Source organism: Plecotus auritus (assembly GCF_963455305.1).
Source record: "Plecotus auritus genome assembly, chromosome: 11".
NCBI lineage: Eukaryota > Metazoa > Chordata > Mammalia > Chiroptera > Vespertilionidae > Plecotus > Plecotus auritus.
Window position 1 is genome coordinate 10,636,612 of NC_137777.1, and position 14,817 is coordinate 10,651,428.

Below are 14,817 nucleotides of genomic sequence, written 5' to 3' on the forward strand. Positions count from 1 at the left end.
GAGGCTCTTAGGACATTTAATCTAATATTTCAGCAAATTTTTAAGACATTATGTTCATGCTGCAGAAGTCAAACATCAATAAATGTCAACATACCTAATTTTGTGGAAAACAAACATAAAATATGTACACACATGCTTTTTTAGTTTTAGGAATTGTACCTGAAACAAAACTTCTGTTTTGCTCTTTGAGGGAAGATCCTACCATACACAGCAGGGGCTTGGAGAGCCCTGTGCAGGCTGCAGGTTCCAGGGTGGGTCCCTTTCCCACTGGCTGGGCTTCTAGGCACGCTTCCACCACAGACACCATTTTAGAATTTAGGGGTGGCAATGACATCATTGAATGGTTTTAATATATATTTCTTAAAGTTACCATAACCTTAAAACTTCAAACTATTATTACTATCTACTTTCTAACAATCGTTAAGTCTCTGGGATATGGGGAGAAAATATAATGTCTTTATATTTTTGTCTGATTTTTGTTTTCTAATACACAGGAACACATATACCTTATACAGACCCATCCTATTTTAAAAGATAGGATGCGAACTCAATTATATTTGGAGAGCAGTGGTTGCAGAGGGCACAACAGTGGTTTCAATTCTGGCACACCAGGGGGTGGATCCTCTCTCCTGCATTCAGTAACTTTTGAAATCTGAGAGCCAGTCTGCTCAAGTGCAATTTGCTTCAGATAAAATGATGGCACTTGTTTCCTGCTCCATTCCATTCCTGCAAGTTAGGCCCTAGAGAGGCTACTAGGTATCTTGCTAATCTACAAATGCAATATCAAGGTGACTATTCTATTTGGAAGAATATTATATCTCTCAGCAAATCAAGAAGTTATTCAACCAGTGAAGGAAATCGATTAAAATGGCTTCGTAGCCCTGGCCACATGGCTCAGTTGGCTGGAGCGTTGCCCCATGTACCAAATAGGCTGTGGGTTCGATTCCTGGTCAGGGCATGTACATAGGTTGCAACTTCAATCCCCAGTTGGGGTGCATGCGGAGGGCAACCAATTGATGTTTCTCACATCGATGTTTCTCTCTCGCTCATATCAATAAACATACCCTCAGTTGAGGAATAAAAATGTAATTTTTAAAAAGTGGTTTCTCTTAGCCTCAGGAGGCCATTAAGCACTAATTGAATAATACCTTGTAAGTTTGAAAAGAATTTAACAGATAAGTAAATTCAGTAGTTATTAAGAATAAAGTTTAGAATTCAAAAACTCCAACAAAAGTTATAATAGACATTTATTTATATACTTGAAACCCAGATGGTTTTAAATTGTGCATTTTAAGTTTAACCAACATAATTAAAATACTGAGGACAGATGCATCCACAGATTGATTCCATGATTATTTCTTTGCCCATTCTTCTCTTTCTTTTCTTTCCCGAATAACCTCTTTCAGATACGGTTCAAGGTAGAATTTATCCTAAAGAACGAATAAGAGAAAAATATCATATGCCACCATCACCATCGCATACTGGTATACTTCAAACACTCAATAGGTCTTAAACAACAAAAGAAAGTCATTGAAAATTTCATTTCCAACTTAAAAAAATATTTTCTAGCAGACAAAGAACTGTCTGCTTTTCTAAAATTTAAAACCCATGAAGATATTGTAATCAATTGCTTTGATAGGTTATGAGAGGAAAGTCTGGCAGAAAAGCAAAAGAAATGAGAGTTTGTAAGCTTTTGCCTAGTTTCAGTGCACTTAGGGGCAAGGGTTTGCTTCAGAGTCCTTCCTGGGAGCTAGAGAGCCACTCAATGGGCTGATCACATGAACAGCATTTTTTCATCTGAGCAGGGAGCAGAATGTAGAGGGAGAACCACAGCCTGGGAAATAAAAGACCTGGATGTTACATATTAGAAACTCGCTTAGTGACTTTGGAACAGTCACTTCACGTTTACGTCTCAATGTTTGTCTCTAAAATGAACTTAACATTTGCTCTATCACCTCACCATACTGTCATAAGGACATTTATTTGTGACAACATTAAGAACCCTAAAGCGTGCCAAAACCGGTTTGGCTCAGTGGATAGAGCGTCGGCCTGCGGACTGAAGGGTCCCGGGTTCGATTCCGGTCAAGGGCATGTACATTGGTTACGGGCACATCCCCAGTGGGAGGTGTGCAGGAGGCAGCTGGTCGATGTTTCTCTCTCATCGATGTTTCTAGCTCTCTATCCCTCTCCCTTCCTCTCTGTAAAATATCAATAAAATATATTTAAAAAAAAAAAAAAAAAAAAAGAACCCTAAAGCACTATGCAAATGAATGTTTCTCTGTCTGTAATACTCAATCCTTAGTGGCCAATATTGCCAGATACACAGAAGCTGTTCTACCTCCTCATATTTCGTCCACTGCTCTTTAGGCAAGATCTGCTGCCTCATGGACAGGTCCAGTGCTCTCTTAATGCGAAACACCCTGTCGTTATACAGGTTCTCAGGGAGCCTTCTGATGGCTTCTTCTACATCTTCATTCACATGTATTGTATCGTCTCGCATTAACCCTATGATAGGAAAATAAGAGAGATTGAATATGTGTCTCAAAAATCAGGAATTTTTAAAAAATGAGTAAAATATCTTTATGACTTATAAACTTAAGACTTGGGTGAAATATCAAGAGTTAGGTATGATCAAGCTCAATGTATTTCATACATAATAATTGGTTATATAGTGGATTATTTCTAAAATGGTACTGCGGAAACAATATACGAGCCTTTTAAAATCTATTGCCACAGAATTCACATTTTATCTAAAACAAATTTTAAAATGTCTACCTTGTTTTTAAACACAAATCAAATTGGAAAAATCTCTACTTTCAAAGTAAACAGAACTTAAATTTTAAATGCTAAGTGGAGGAGTTGGGAGAGGGAGCGTATACTACGGAAAAAGTCCAGCTACTATATTTCAAGAACATAAATTATTTCCACCTCAAACATTTAAGACAAGTCTATCCCTCTCTTCTCAAAATAATAAAAAATGGATGTGATTTAACATAACAATAAAATGTGACCTAATTTTAACATCTTCTAATGTATACAAGCATAATTAGCTACTTTTTTGGACCCATAATGACTTTTGCAAAAATACTCCTCTCAGAAAAAAGAAAAAGAAAAAACAGAAGAAGGAAGTGCAGATACTCACCCAGTTTATTGAATCCTGCCGCATTGTAATACCATTTTCGAATACCCTCCAGCCACCGGCTTGATGCTGCAACTGATATTGTCACACTGTTAGTTGCTACAATTCACTTATTGTACTATACGAAAATGCTGATAGGTAAGCAACCTCTTTCTGATAGTTAACCGGTTAGAGAGTGCAAGCATAGGCAGGTATTTCCTTTTAACAGTGTATACTCTATATACTGTAGATAAAAATTCCTTATTTTATCTATGAGCAAAAGAAACTGCAGGTAAAAAATAGTTGGGCAAGTCATGGAAAAAAAGGTAAACTCAAACACCTAATATACAAAAGATTTACGAGTACAATTATTGCCACTCAAAGGCAAGCGTGCCATTCCTTTATGTCCCCCTGCAACTATCAGAAATAAAGGGGTGGGGTATGGGAAAGAAACTCAGAACTTCTCAATTATTTGTAGTTTCAGAAACAGATTACAGGTAAAAAATTTAAACTTCCCTTTTAAAGGGAGTTGGTGTTGTAAGAAAAGAAGGTGAAATTTCAGGATAGGGTGGCGGTCTCAATGACCCTCATCCTCCAAAATTTGTATTCTACATTACCTTTTTATTACTTGGCTACCCCCTTTAGAACTGTATGTATTTTCTGGAAGGATTCTGCTACCATTACTTAGTCATTTAACATTAAAAAGGACTAGCAAAAGCAGCCCATTTTCCACCCCCCAAGCTTTCCACCAAAGGAATGGATATTTGAAAACGGATGAGAAGAAACAGGTAATGTTAAAACTCCTTGAGGAATAACATGATAGTGCCTGATGTTTACAGGAGAAATGTGGTACAGAAGGGGAGGTAGGGAAAGCTTAAAGTCGCCTTTAAATTTCTGTCTAGGGTTAGCCCCTTGCCCAGCAAACTCCTTTTCCTCCAGCCCCTCCTTGCCCCTCCTCTAGTACATCAGAGTATAAGCCTTTGGAACGAACTCTCCTTGGAAACTAAGCACCATGGATAACGTGGCTTCGAGCCAAACAAGTACCAAAGAGCCAACAATCTACAAACATACTTGTAGAAAATCGGTTACTTGTAAATGCATTAACCAGTGATGGTGAGAATGATTAATATGCATGGACCATTTATTGGGTGCCAAGCACAGACCCACTTGCTTTACTCAGATTCGCACGCCTGTCCCTGAAAAGCACGAACAAGTCTCACAGAAGTCACCCAAGCCGAGACGGAAGCCAGCCAGGTCTCTCTGGCTCCAAACACTGCGGAGGGGCAGAGCGCCTTCAATATTCCTGAAGTTAAATTAAATCATGGATTCTCAAGGGTCTCCCCCACCCCCCAAAAAAGCTCAATGTCGCTTAGGTTGGTGAAGAGCTTCACGATGGCTGAGGGCAGAGAAGGGGACCAATATTTTTTTTAACAGCTACGTCAATTCATACCGTCAGAGGGCAGAGATTGGCAACAAGAACAACAACAAAAAGGTAAAGTTCTATTTGATGTTCCCGTTCTGTTTTAAATATTCCAGTAATTTCAGCTTTCTATTCAATAACAAATGTTTGTCTCGGTGCCTACCATAAATACAGATTTCTTCAAATCCACAGACCACGCTGACGTCCCCCGATAAGGTAAACTCGAAGCTTCCCTGTCACCTTTGCTCAGCTCCCTCTAATTCCCAGTTTGGGACGCGCGAGGGGTGGAATGCTGCCGCCAATCCCATTTTCTCCGGCCGCTTTGCCTCGGTTATCAGGGTAAAGGGCAAACTAACACCCGCTCGGGAGCATGCATCGCGCTCATGCACCTGACGGCACTTGGCTCACAGCAGGCACTCAGTTCCTTTTGGCTGAAAGTCACCCAGTTATGTCCTTGTGCCCTTGAACTCTTCTAAGGCCAAGCGGCAGGAATACCCAGCGCAGGCAGATGGGACGCCAGGGGTGCCGGAGCCACCGCGGGCACCTTCACCAACAGCCGGTCCGCACCCCAAGCCCCTAGGCAAGCCTGGCTGGGGTCGCCAGGGGGCAGGAGGAAGGCGGCCTTCACGCTGGACCGGGGCCGCCCCTTCCCTTCTGCCGCGGAACCGGCCACGGAGAGAGAGCAGAGGAAGAGCAGCAAGCTGCTGCGAGAATAAAAGGTTCCGCGCAGCGATGCCCAGCAGTTAGGACACCAATTACCTACCGGTAGGCCGGCTCGCCATTTTGACCCGAGACTGAAGCGTTGCCTACTGGGTAAGTCCAAGAGGCGCGCGGGGTCCAGTGCGCAGGCGCCTCAACTCGGGTCGCGAGGCTCGGGAGGACGCCCGCGCAGGCGCAGTTCCGGCGGCGACGTACGGTAGCTGTCGTGCGGAGGAGTCCTTAGCAACGGAGTAAGCCGGCTGTATTACGCGCCAGGTTCCAAGAAGCGTTCCGCGTGACGTGATGGGGAAAACCCCAGGGAAGGAATGAGGGCACCAAGGCCGTATCTTGGGTTCTGTTAGTGACGAGCTGTGAGACTTTGGGCGATATTAATCGCGCCCTTGTGGCCAGCAACGCGCTAAGCATGGTCTGGACATATTCCCGTTCAATTCTCTCATTTAATTCTAATTCTTAAGTACTGGGATTATCCCTGTTGGAGAGAGGAGAAAGCATGCTCAGAAGGGTTGGATAAATTGTCCAAGGACGCACAGCTGGGAAGACTCCAGATACAACTTCGGGACGCTTTCATTCCGGGGCCGTATGCCACACTTGTAACCCAGAAGACACTAACCCTCTCTGGCCTTCAGGTTCTCCAGCTGAAGATCTGCACCAAACCATTTTAGTACAAGCTTAAAGGTTGGTTCAGGGGAGGGGCGTGAATTTAATTTCAAATCTAAGCTGTATGGTAGAATTTGCATGCAACTAAGGTAAAAGCAAGTACACTCTTAAGGCTCAGCTCCAACATATTCAGTCTAGGGCATAAACATCTAGGGACAGAAGAAAATCATGTGAGTTAGTATGACAGATGCTTATTCAGTGATGGTGAACTACCATTACTACTTTTTTTTTTGTTTTTTTAAAGCAAGCTCTGGCCAATGTTATTAAAGAAAGGTTTCCCATGATTTCCTTTGCACCAGTCTGTTCTGGCATGCTTCCAATGATATCAGAATCACCTGGGTCAATGATAGCCGGTGTGCATGCCCTGCAGCATTTCCCACACGCTGCGCCCAATTCAGTATTATTGCCTCTGTAGGGATGGACCCCCGTCTTGGCCCACATGGCATAGTACTCTGTGTCAGAGTTCCTCAAGGCTGGGCCGTTGTTGGCTAGGATGACCAGCTTCGCTTTGCCTTGTCTGATCATCTTCAGTGTCTCCTTGTACCCCAGCACGTACTTTCCACTTTCCATAACGAGTTGGAGCCTAGAGTTGATCGACTCAGACTTTTTCATCTGCTTTGCAGCCACCATCTTCTTGCCTCAAGTGTGGGACGTCCCCCCACCAAATGCAGCTGCCGAGATGGCTGGGGAGTGAGAAAGCTCTTTTTAAAAAAAAAAAATTTTTTTTTGCCGAAACCGGTTTGGCTCAGTGGATAGAATATCAGCCTGTGGACTGAAAGGTCCCAGGTTCGATTCCGGTCAAGGGCATGTACCTTGGTTGCAGGCACATCCCCAGTAGGGGGTGTGCAGGAGGCAGCTGATCGATGTTTCTCTCTCATTGATGTTTCTAACTATCTCTCTCCCTTCCTCTCTGTAAAAAATCAATTAAAAAAAATAAATAAAAACACTTAAAAAATTTTTTTTATTGATTTCAGAGAGGAAGGGAGAGGGAGAGACAGGCAGAAACATCAATAATGAGAGAGAATCATTGACTGGCTGCCTCCCGCACGCCCCCCCTGGGGATCGAGCCCACAACCCCGGCATGTGCCCCTGACTGGAATTGAACCCAGGACCCTTCAGTCCACAGGCCCATCCTCTATCCACTGAGCCATACAGGCCAGGACCCATTACTAATTCTCAGCTAAGGCTGCCATAAAATATTACAGACTGAGTAATTAAAAACATTTTTCTCACAGTTCTGGAAGATGGAGACCTGTCAAGGTGTCAGTATGTCAGTTTCAGGTGAGAGCTCTTTCCTGTGGCTTGTAGTGGGCTGTCTTCTCACTGAGGCCTCACAGGGCAGGGAGAGAGCCACCTCTGGTGTTTCTTCTTTGTAAGGGGGCACTAATCCCCTCATGACCTCCAAATGCCATCACATTGGGGGTTAGAGTTTCAACGTGTGAATTGTGAGGGGGACACAATTCAGTTCACAGCAACTACCCACCAACACCTACTTTTGTTTTCTTTGGTCTTGAGAGCTAGGACAGTAGAATCCATCTCTTACGTTCAAAAGGTTAGATCGAACCATCTTAGGCCATTCCAGTTCTAAAATTCTGTTGCCTTCTCTCTTTTTCCTTGTGCCACTACAGTTTCTCATGTCCCTTCTATGCATAACTAAACACATTTACCTATCAGTAAATGGTCAGAAAGATGTAAAGACATGCAGTACATTTGTACAAGTACTCAGCAAACTCCTGTTCCTTCCTCCTTACCCCGTAAGCTTCAGTGGTAAGAGAAGGAAGATCTTGTGAGGGGATCAGATACCCAGGACTGTCACAAAATCCAGCTCCTGCGGGCATGGAATCTCGAGTGCCTGGATGTTTGCTGGTATTCATTAGTTTTTTTTTGTTGTTGTTGTTAATCCTCACCCGAGGACATCATTCCATTGATTTTTAGAGAGTGGAAGGGAGGGGGTAAAGATAGAGAAACATCAATGTGTGAGAGTCGAGAGAGTCACTCAATTGGTTGCTGGGGCCAGAGATTGAGCCTGCAACCAAGGTATGTGCCCTTGACCAGAATCAAACCCAGGACGCTGCAGTCCAAGGGCAGAAGCTGGTGGTTTTAAATCACTTGAAGTTTTGGGACTATTCAGGACATCACCAGTAACAGGAAGGCCGCTATATTGGCCCTGACCAATTACAAATTAAATTTCTCCGGAGGTCTCAGGACATCTAACACACCACAAAATACTGGTGTCCAACAAATACTGGTGTAAAACACTATTATTTCTCCCAATTCTGAACTGAGCCAGTAGTTTTGCTCCATGTATCAGCGGAGGCTGGAATATTCAGATAGCTTCTGCACTCACATGTCTGGCATGCAGTTGGCATCGCTGGAACGGCTGAGAGTTGGCCAGGAATCACTTTACACCAAGAGGATAAGACCCAATCTGCAAGTGCTTATCAATCCTCTTCAGAAGCTTGATAATGTCCGGGGGACCAAATCGCATTGGCTCATTTCCATCCTGGAGGAAACTATGTGAGTGCAAATGCCAGGTGTGATTCCCTAGGGGTCCCCAGGGTGAACATTCTATTCAGTCTTGAGAGCGTAAGGCAGATAACTGAAGTCATGATGCCTCGTTTTCCAAAGACTCAGACTCACAGGTTAAATCATTTGCCCAGGATTACACATCTCAATGATAAATGTAAAAAAAGTCTCAATTTGTTATAAATCTTTCTATACAGGCAGTAAGTCAAAAGTTTGTCCTGACCTTTTACTGTCTCATTGACATCTACTTTCCTTCAAACTGCTTTCCTCCCAGTTCTTCTTCCTTTCCTGATTATCAGCCACCTGTGGGCAATACTGAGTATCTGCTTGGGAAGACAACACTGTAAATCAGGGGTCCTCAAACTTTTTAAATAGGGGGCCAGTTCCCTGTCCCTCAGACCGTTGGAGGGCCGGACTATAATTTAAAAAAAAATAATATGAACAAATTCCTATGCGCACTGCGGGCCCGGGACGAGTCAGCTGCTAAGCATGACAGGCAGCGGCACCCGGCAGGCCGGATAAATGTCCTCGGCGGGCCACACGTGGCCCGCGGGCCGTAGTTTGAGGACGCCTGCAAATAGTCCAAAATTGCATGTGTTTTGTAGCATTAGGTGAGTAGTAGATAGTAAATAAATACAGTATGTTCCAGAAACTCATTTAACATTTCAAGGAAAATATAGATGTCTTGTGATAAAACCACTTTAAAATCCCTGTGACTGCCCAGCCAGCGTGGCTCAGTGGCTGAGCGTCGACCTATGAACCAGGAGTTCACGGTTTGATTCCAGGTCAGGGCACATGCCTGAGTTGGGGGTTCATTCCCCAGTAGGGAGTGTGCAGGAGGCAGGTGATCAATGATTCTCTCTCATCATTGATGTTTCTCTCTCTCCCTCTCCTCTCTAAAATAAAAAAGATTAAAAAAATAAAAGCCCTGTGACTTTAAGAGGAAAATCCTCCGCTTCTCATCTTCACCAAAAAATGACAACGCCAGCCTATATACAGTAAAACCGGCTGTTTCTCTAAGCTTGCTCTATTGTGAGTTTTCTCCTTCCCCAGAAGGAAGGAAATGGTTGAGTCAAAGAATTAAGTCACTAGGAACTTTTAAGAAAGATCAGAAGTGTACCCAAATTTACAACATCAAGAAATTGTTTCCAATATCACCTGAGGTTCAAGGCATTTATTTTGAAGTATATTAATTTATTAATACATATTCGTACTTCACATGATTACATTTTAACATTCATCAAAAACTAAAGAGTTTTTAAGAACTTTTCAAAGTCCTGTACTGAGGCTTTGGCAATCTCTTCACAAAATATTTCATCAGGCACTGATACCAATTTGTCCAAAGAGATGTAGTTAGCTTTTGCTGGATCATACTGTGCTCTTCCTAAATAGGCCAGAAATAAATGTCTTTCTTTGACTTTAAACAACCTTGCATTAAATACCTACAAAAGAAAAGAGTTTTAAAAAATTATGCACTGAAAGATGAACTATTAAAATGTTTATATGGCTAAAAATTTTAATAGGCTAACAAATGTCAAGTATTGACCACATGCTCAGTAAATCTGATAAATGTCCAAGGTTTATAGCTTCCACTAAGAAATTATGATTAAAAAGGGACTCAAAACTTACCAACAGAACAATTATAAAAAAATTAAGGGCTACATTGTGGTCAAAGAACACTGACTAATCAATCCAGAGACAAGAAAATTTCATTCTGTTAATGATTCATTAACACGTAAAGCGTCCAGACTGTCTTCCGGATGGATAGTGTCAGTCACTGGTGACTTAACACGTTAAATTATCTGAGAACTACTGATTCCCTCCTCCCTGATGTGGACTCCAGCTCTGCCTCAGAGAAGCGCAGAGGGAGTGGGGAGACAGAGTTTTATGGAATCCTGAATATAACATCTTTCCTTAACGAGAGATTTCCTCATGTCATTATCCTTTACCGTCCACCATTCTGCTCTGAAATGACAAATTAACCATACCTATTAAGTTATAATTGTTTTCCATGTTAATTAATCATAAAATTGCTGTGCCAACAGTAACTGTTATTTGCTTGAGACAATTAGTTTCACCAGAATTTTAAACGCACCTGTCAGAAACTTAGTCTGTATCAGTTTCCTCACAGCCTATTGTCAATGTATTGTTCCATTGATAAGTTTTGTTTTGTTTTCCCAGCGCTACCACCCAGACCACTAGGAGTCTAAGAGTCCCAATACAGTAGCAACAGTTCTACAACTGGGGTTTCAAGAATCTGAGTTTGGGGTGATTCAAATCTATGTGTGTATGTTGTTGTTTTTTAAAAATATATTTTTATTGATTTCAGAGAGGAAGTGAGAGGGAGAGAGAAAAACAAACATCAATGATGAGAGAGAATCACTGACTGGCTGCCTCCTGCATGCCCCACACTGGGGATGGAGCCCGAAACCTGGGTATGTGCCCTTGACCGGAATTGAACCCAGGGCCCTTCAGTCCCCAGGCTTATGCTCTATCCACTGAGCCAAATCAGCTAGGGCTCAAAGTGCTTTTGGAGCCTTTGCTCCAAAGTGTTTCTTGATAAAAAGATGGGCAAAAGAAATAGGACTTTCACACAACTCTCAGAACCAGACCGCATCTGGTCCAGCTCCTTCGCAAACAGCAAGGCATTTCCACGAGCGAGCAGCCTTATGCTGGAGAGCGGCGGCAGAGGGAGGGCAGGGACGGCTCTCAGAGCTGAGCGCCTTACCTGTGGGAACCTGACAAGGATGTGGTGGGGGATGCTCATCACGTTGTGCACAAAATCAAAGGTCTCTGTAAGTTTCCTTTTGTTCACAGTTAACATCTTCGGGATTCTGGTGACCATATGTTGAATTTCGTTATGTTTAAAACCTAGTTCAAGACGATAAACCTAAAAGAAAGTAGAGTTGCTATAAATCATGAATAGAAGGTTATCTTGGTACTATGCCAGAGGACACATTGATTCTTTTAATATTTAAAATAAGGACTGTAAAGTCTGGAGACAGCTATGCCACTGCCCTCACGGGATCGGGATCGTAGCAGTAACCTGAATTCCAAGCCCCTCTCCTGAGAATGAGCTGCTCACAGCATGGGAGGTCCAGAAGGAGCTCTCAGAATGATGGTGGCTTGGGAGACCCGGCCAGGTTGTCGTTTTGGGCCCTACCATACAGCAGTAAGATTTTCAAAGTGCTTTTTGAGCCTCTGCTCCCAAGTGTTATCTGAAACACTACATGTCCAAATTCCAGAGATGAAAAAACTACACACCCAAACGTGGGTTCGGTCTTCTGTGTGCAGCCTGAGCGCCCCCACCAGTCCCCGGCTTGTATCACTCCCCACGCTCTCCCCACTAGACTGGAAGCTCCATGAGAGCAGGCCTCCCTCCAGCACAGTGTGGGGGCAGGTGCCCAACAACTTTTACAACTGAAGAGAAAACACTGTGAGCACCTCAGAAAACACTGTGAGGCCTGAGGTAGCAATTTCAAATATTACTACAGCTCTGTACACTAACTAGTCAGCTGCCCTTGGCTCTATGCTATTCGCTGGGAGAAAAACGGTGAAGACTGTCTGGTATGTTCTGTGATAGAACCAGAGCCGGCAATTGGCACAGGTGTAAGGAGAGCATTGTGCTGGCCACTGCTCTTCACAGAAGCTTTCTGGATCCAGTCTCCAAAACTCATCTCCCACCTGCGCGACACAGACAAAGGCTCTGTACTGGCAACAGAAGCAGTTTCCAGGGACCACCCACATACCTAGGATTACAGGCATCCGTGTCTGCAAGGTGACTTACTCATGTAACACCGGGTGAACATGTGAACATATTATCACCTAAAACAAATAGCTTGCTAGATATTTATCATTTTCTATTTTCATCTTTTTAGGAGGAACTTCATTTATAATATAGTTTTCTTTAAGATGACAACAGCAAAATCTATCCTCTTCAGAGGACTTAAACACTTCGAGAAAGAAGCTGATTTCTCAAAAGCTTAAAGTCATCCTACCTTCATGTTCTCTTTCACGGGCTCCAGACTTCCAGTTAGTAGCCTTGGGAGACGAACTACCAGATCTCTAGTCTGCGGTTATAAAACAGTCTATCATTACTATATGTGCAACTAGTTCCCATTACTATATGGGAAACCAAAGCATTTCAAGAAAACACAAAACTAAAAATTCTAAAATGACCCTCAGAAAAGGGCTAGGAACCCCATAAATACATAAATGTAAAACTGTTTGAGGAAAAAAACATACTAAAAACAAAAGGAAACAATTGGATGGAATATTATAAAATAATACAGCTACATGTTTAAGCTAGCAGGCTTCTTCATTCATAGCTGTTAGAAACATGAGATTTAACAATTACTAAATGTAGCTGACTTGGAAATACAAAATTTCTCCCCATTTCTTTACCTTCTTCACACTAAGTTCAAGTTCTTTCTGAAAAAATCCCAGTCTGTTATCCAGTCTTTCCACTGAAAAATTCAGCAAAAATGGCGCCTTCCAGACCATCTGTGTGATGTCTGACTTACTGAAACTTTTTGACTGTAGATAAGCCACTCTAAAGAAACACAAATACACATACGTGATAAACATTTACTAGTGCATGCTACTTTCCAAAATAACTACTGTTTTTAAAAAGACCTCCATACCCCCAAAATAAAATAATAAAAAATCCCATCTATAACAATAAACGCATAATATGCTAATTAGACTGGACAGCCAAACGACCTTTAGGACAAAAGCCGGGGCTGTGAGGGCCAAGGCAAGCCGCTGCAGCTGTGAGGGCCAAGCTTCTTGCATAAATTTTGTGCATCGGGCCTCTAGTTCTATAGTAATGGCCCAAATATGGTTAAATCAAGCATCCATCCAACTATAGAATGGTCCCCATTTACAGTTAAAAGCAGAAAATAATAACCTTTTCAGTTAATCTGACTTAGGTACTTGATAGAAAAAAAAGAAAAAAAGAAATGGATTCTGTTTAAGAATTTTTTTTTGGTCTAAGAAAAGAAAATACACAAATTAAGAAAATAGATTCAGAATTCTTTTTACAAAGAAAGACTCTTAAGTATGAGAGGGATTTTATTTTAGTATCTCAGAGAAACAAAGGAATTTTAGTGCATTTACTAAGTATGTATTTTCATAACTAATTTTTACTGTAGTCTTTCAATATGTATTTTGTTAATAATGAAGACATGGCCTGCTAAATTTCTGGAAACCAAAATAAGGTAGTGAAATATAGAAAGTCTGACTATAAAATAACAGTATTGATTTTTAAAAATCTATAAACAGAGTAAAAGTCAGTTTTATTACTAGTAAATGTCTAAAATATATCAGGACATTATCTTGTTTAATTCTTACCAAGAAAACAAAAACAAAAACCTCACACAAACCTTGTGAACCAGATAAAATTTCCATATTACATTTGAAAACACATAGATCCAGAGAAATTATGTAACTTATAAAACTACCAGCTACTTAATGGCAAATTGAGATTTCAACTAAGTTCTATGCCTCCCTTTAACGCTTATGATATTTCTATACCATGTGTCAGACATTATATTTTACTAGAGGCCCGATGCATGAAATTTGTGCAAGGGTAGGCCTTCCTTCCCCTGGCTGCTGGCTTTGCAGCCCCGGCTTAGCGGCACAGCTTCACGGCCCCGCCCCCGCCCACACCTGCCTTGGCCTGGCACTGCCCGTGTCCGCTGCCACACACCCCCTGTTCCCCAGTTCCGCGGAGCCCGCCAATTGATCGCCCCGCAGGGGGTGGCCTGGGCCTCCCTCTTTGGGGTGACTGCGGAGCCCCCCCCCCGCCCCCCCGATTGATCACCCCGCTGGCCAGTGGCCTGGGCCTCCATCTGTGGGGCGATCGTGGGGTGATGGTGGGGCCCCTGGAACAATTGCATCACACCTGCCTTGGCTGGCCTGGTGCCAGTGTGTGTCATAGCGTGGTCATCTGGACGGTTCTGCTATTCGGCCGTTTGGTCAATTTGCATATTATGCTTTTATTATTATAGATATTCAAATGACTGTTACTTCGGAAAACATTTACATGTTAAAAATAGACATATGAAAAATGCTCCAAACATTTGATGTTCAAAACATCATTTCAAAAACAACAAGACATTATTTTTATCTATAAAATGAACTGAAATCATGAAGTTTGGTAACACCATTTTAGTGAGGATAATAGGGCAACTGGCACTCTGTACAATGTTGGTGGGGAGTATAAATTGGACAACTACCACCTATATGAGGGACAATTTGTCAATGCCTATTAAAACGACAAACCCACACATCCTTTGACCTATAATCACCCCCACCCATTTCTAGAGATCTTTCCTACAGATACACACCAATATGTGTGGAATGATGTCTATAC

The 14,817-nt window shown here is 42.4% G+C and overlaps 3 protein-coding genes and 1 long non-coding RNA gene across 9 annotated transcripts in view; 1 reads left to right on the forward strand and 3 right to left on the reverse strand.

Annotated features, from left to right (window-relative positions):
* On the reverse strand, positions 1-5,904 carry UQCRB (ubiquinol-cytochrome c reductase binding protein). Of its 2 annotated transcripts, none has more exons than XM_080647058.1 (4): positions 5,302-5,904; positions 3,143-3,214; positions 2,339-2,505; positions 1-1,430 (listed from the first exon to the last, which is right to left on the reverse strand). In XM_080647058.1, exons 1-4 carry the CDS (start codon positions 5,318-5,320, stop codon positions 1,353-1,355), a joined length of 336 nt encoding a protein of 111 aa, XP_080503184.1. In that variant the 5' UTR covers positions 5,321-5,904; the 3' UTR covers positions 1-1,352. The 2 variants fall into 2 exon arrangements, with proteins under 2 accessions (XP_080503184.1, XP_080503183.1); XM_080647057.1 differs by having other exon boundaries at positions 1,231-2,003; positions 2,250-2,505; positions 5,302-5,432.
* Positions 4,730-14,817, forward strand: part of LOC308236908 — a 12,972-nt gene continuing 2,884 nt past the window's right edge. Inside the window, exons 1-2 of the long non-coding RNA XR_013959351.1 lie at positions 4,730-5,351; positions 5,714-5,933. This is a non-coding gene — a long non-coding RNA (uncharacterized lncRNA). The remainder of the gene's footprint in view (positions 5,352-5,713; positions 5,934-14,817) is intronic.
* Positions 6,111-6,567, reverse strand: LOC308236600 (large ribosomal subunit protein eL30-like; the record flags this gene model as incomplete). The annotated part of the gene is made up of 1 exon (XM_080646469.1): positions 6,111-6,567. The coding sequence occupies exon 1, from the start codon at positions 6,543-6,545 to the stop codon at positions 6,111-6,113; it is 435 nt and encodes a 144-aa protein (XP_080502595.1). The 5' UTR covers positions 6,546-6,567.
* MTERF3 (mitochondrial transcription termination factor 3) overlaps positions 9,590-14,817 on the reverse strand; it is a 20,092-nt gene continuing 14,864 nt past the window's right edge. For all 5 annotated transcript variants that reach the window (XM_080647054.1, XM_080647053.1, XM_080647052.1 and 2 more), the window contains 4 exons: positions 12,846-12,993; positions 12,440-12,511; positions 11,170-11,331; positions 9,590-9,883 (listed from right to left, as the gene is read on the reverse strand). In XM_080647054.1, coding sequence (XP_080503180.1) covers positions 9,689-9,883; positions 11,170-11,331; positions 12,440-12,511; positions 12,846-12,993 — 577 coding nt within the window. In that variant the 3' untranslated portion in view covers positions 9,590-9,688. The remainder of the gene's footprint in view (positions 9,884-11,169; positions 11,332-12,439; positions 12,512-12,845; positions 12,994-14,817) is intronic.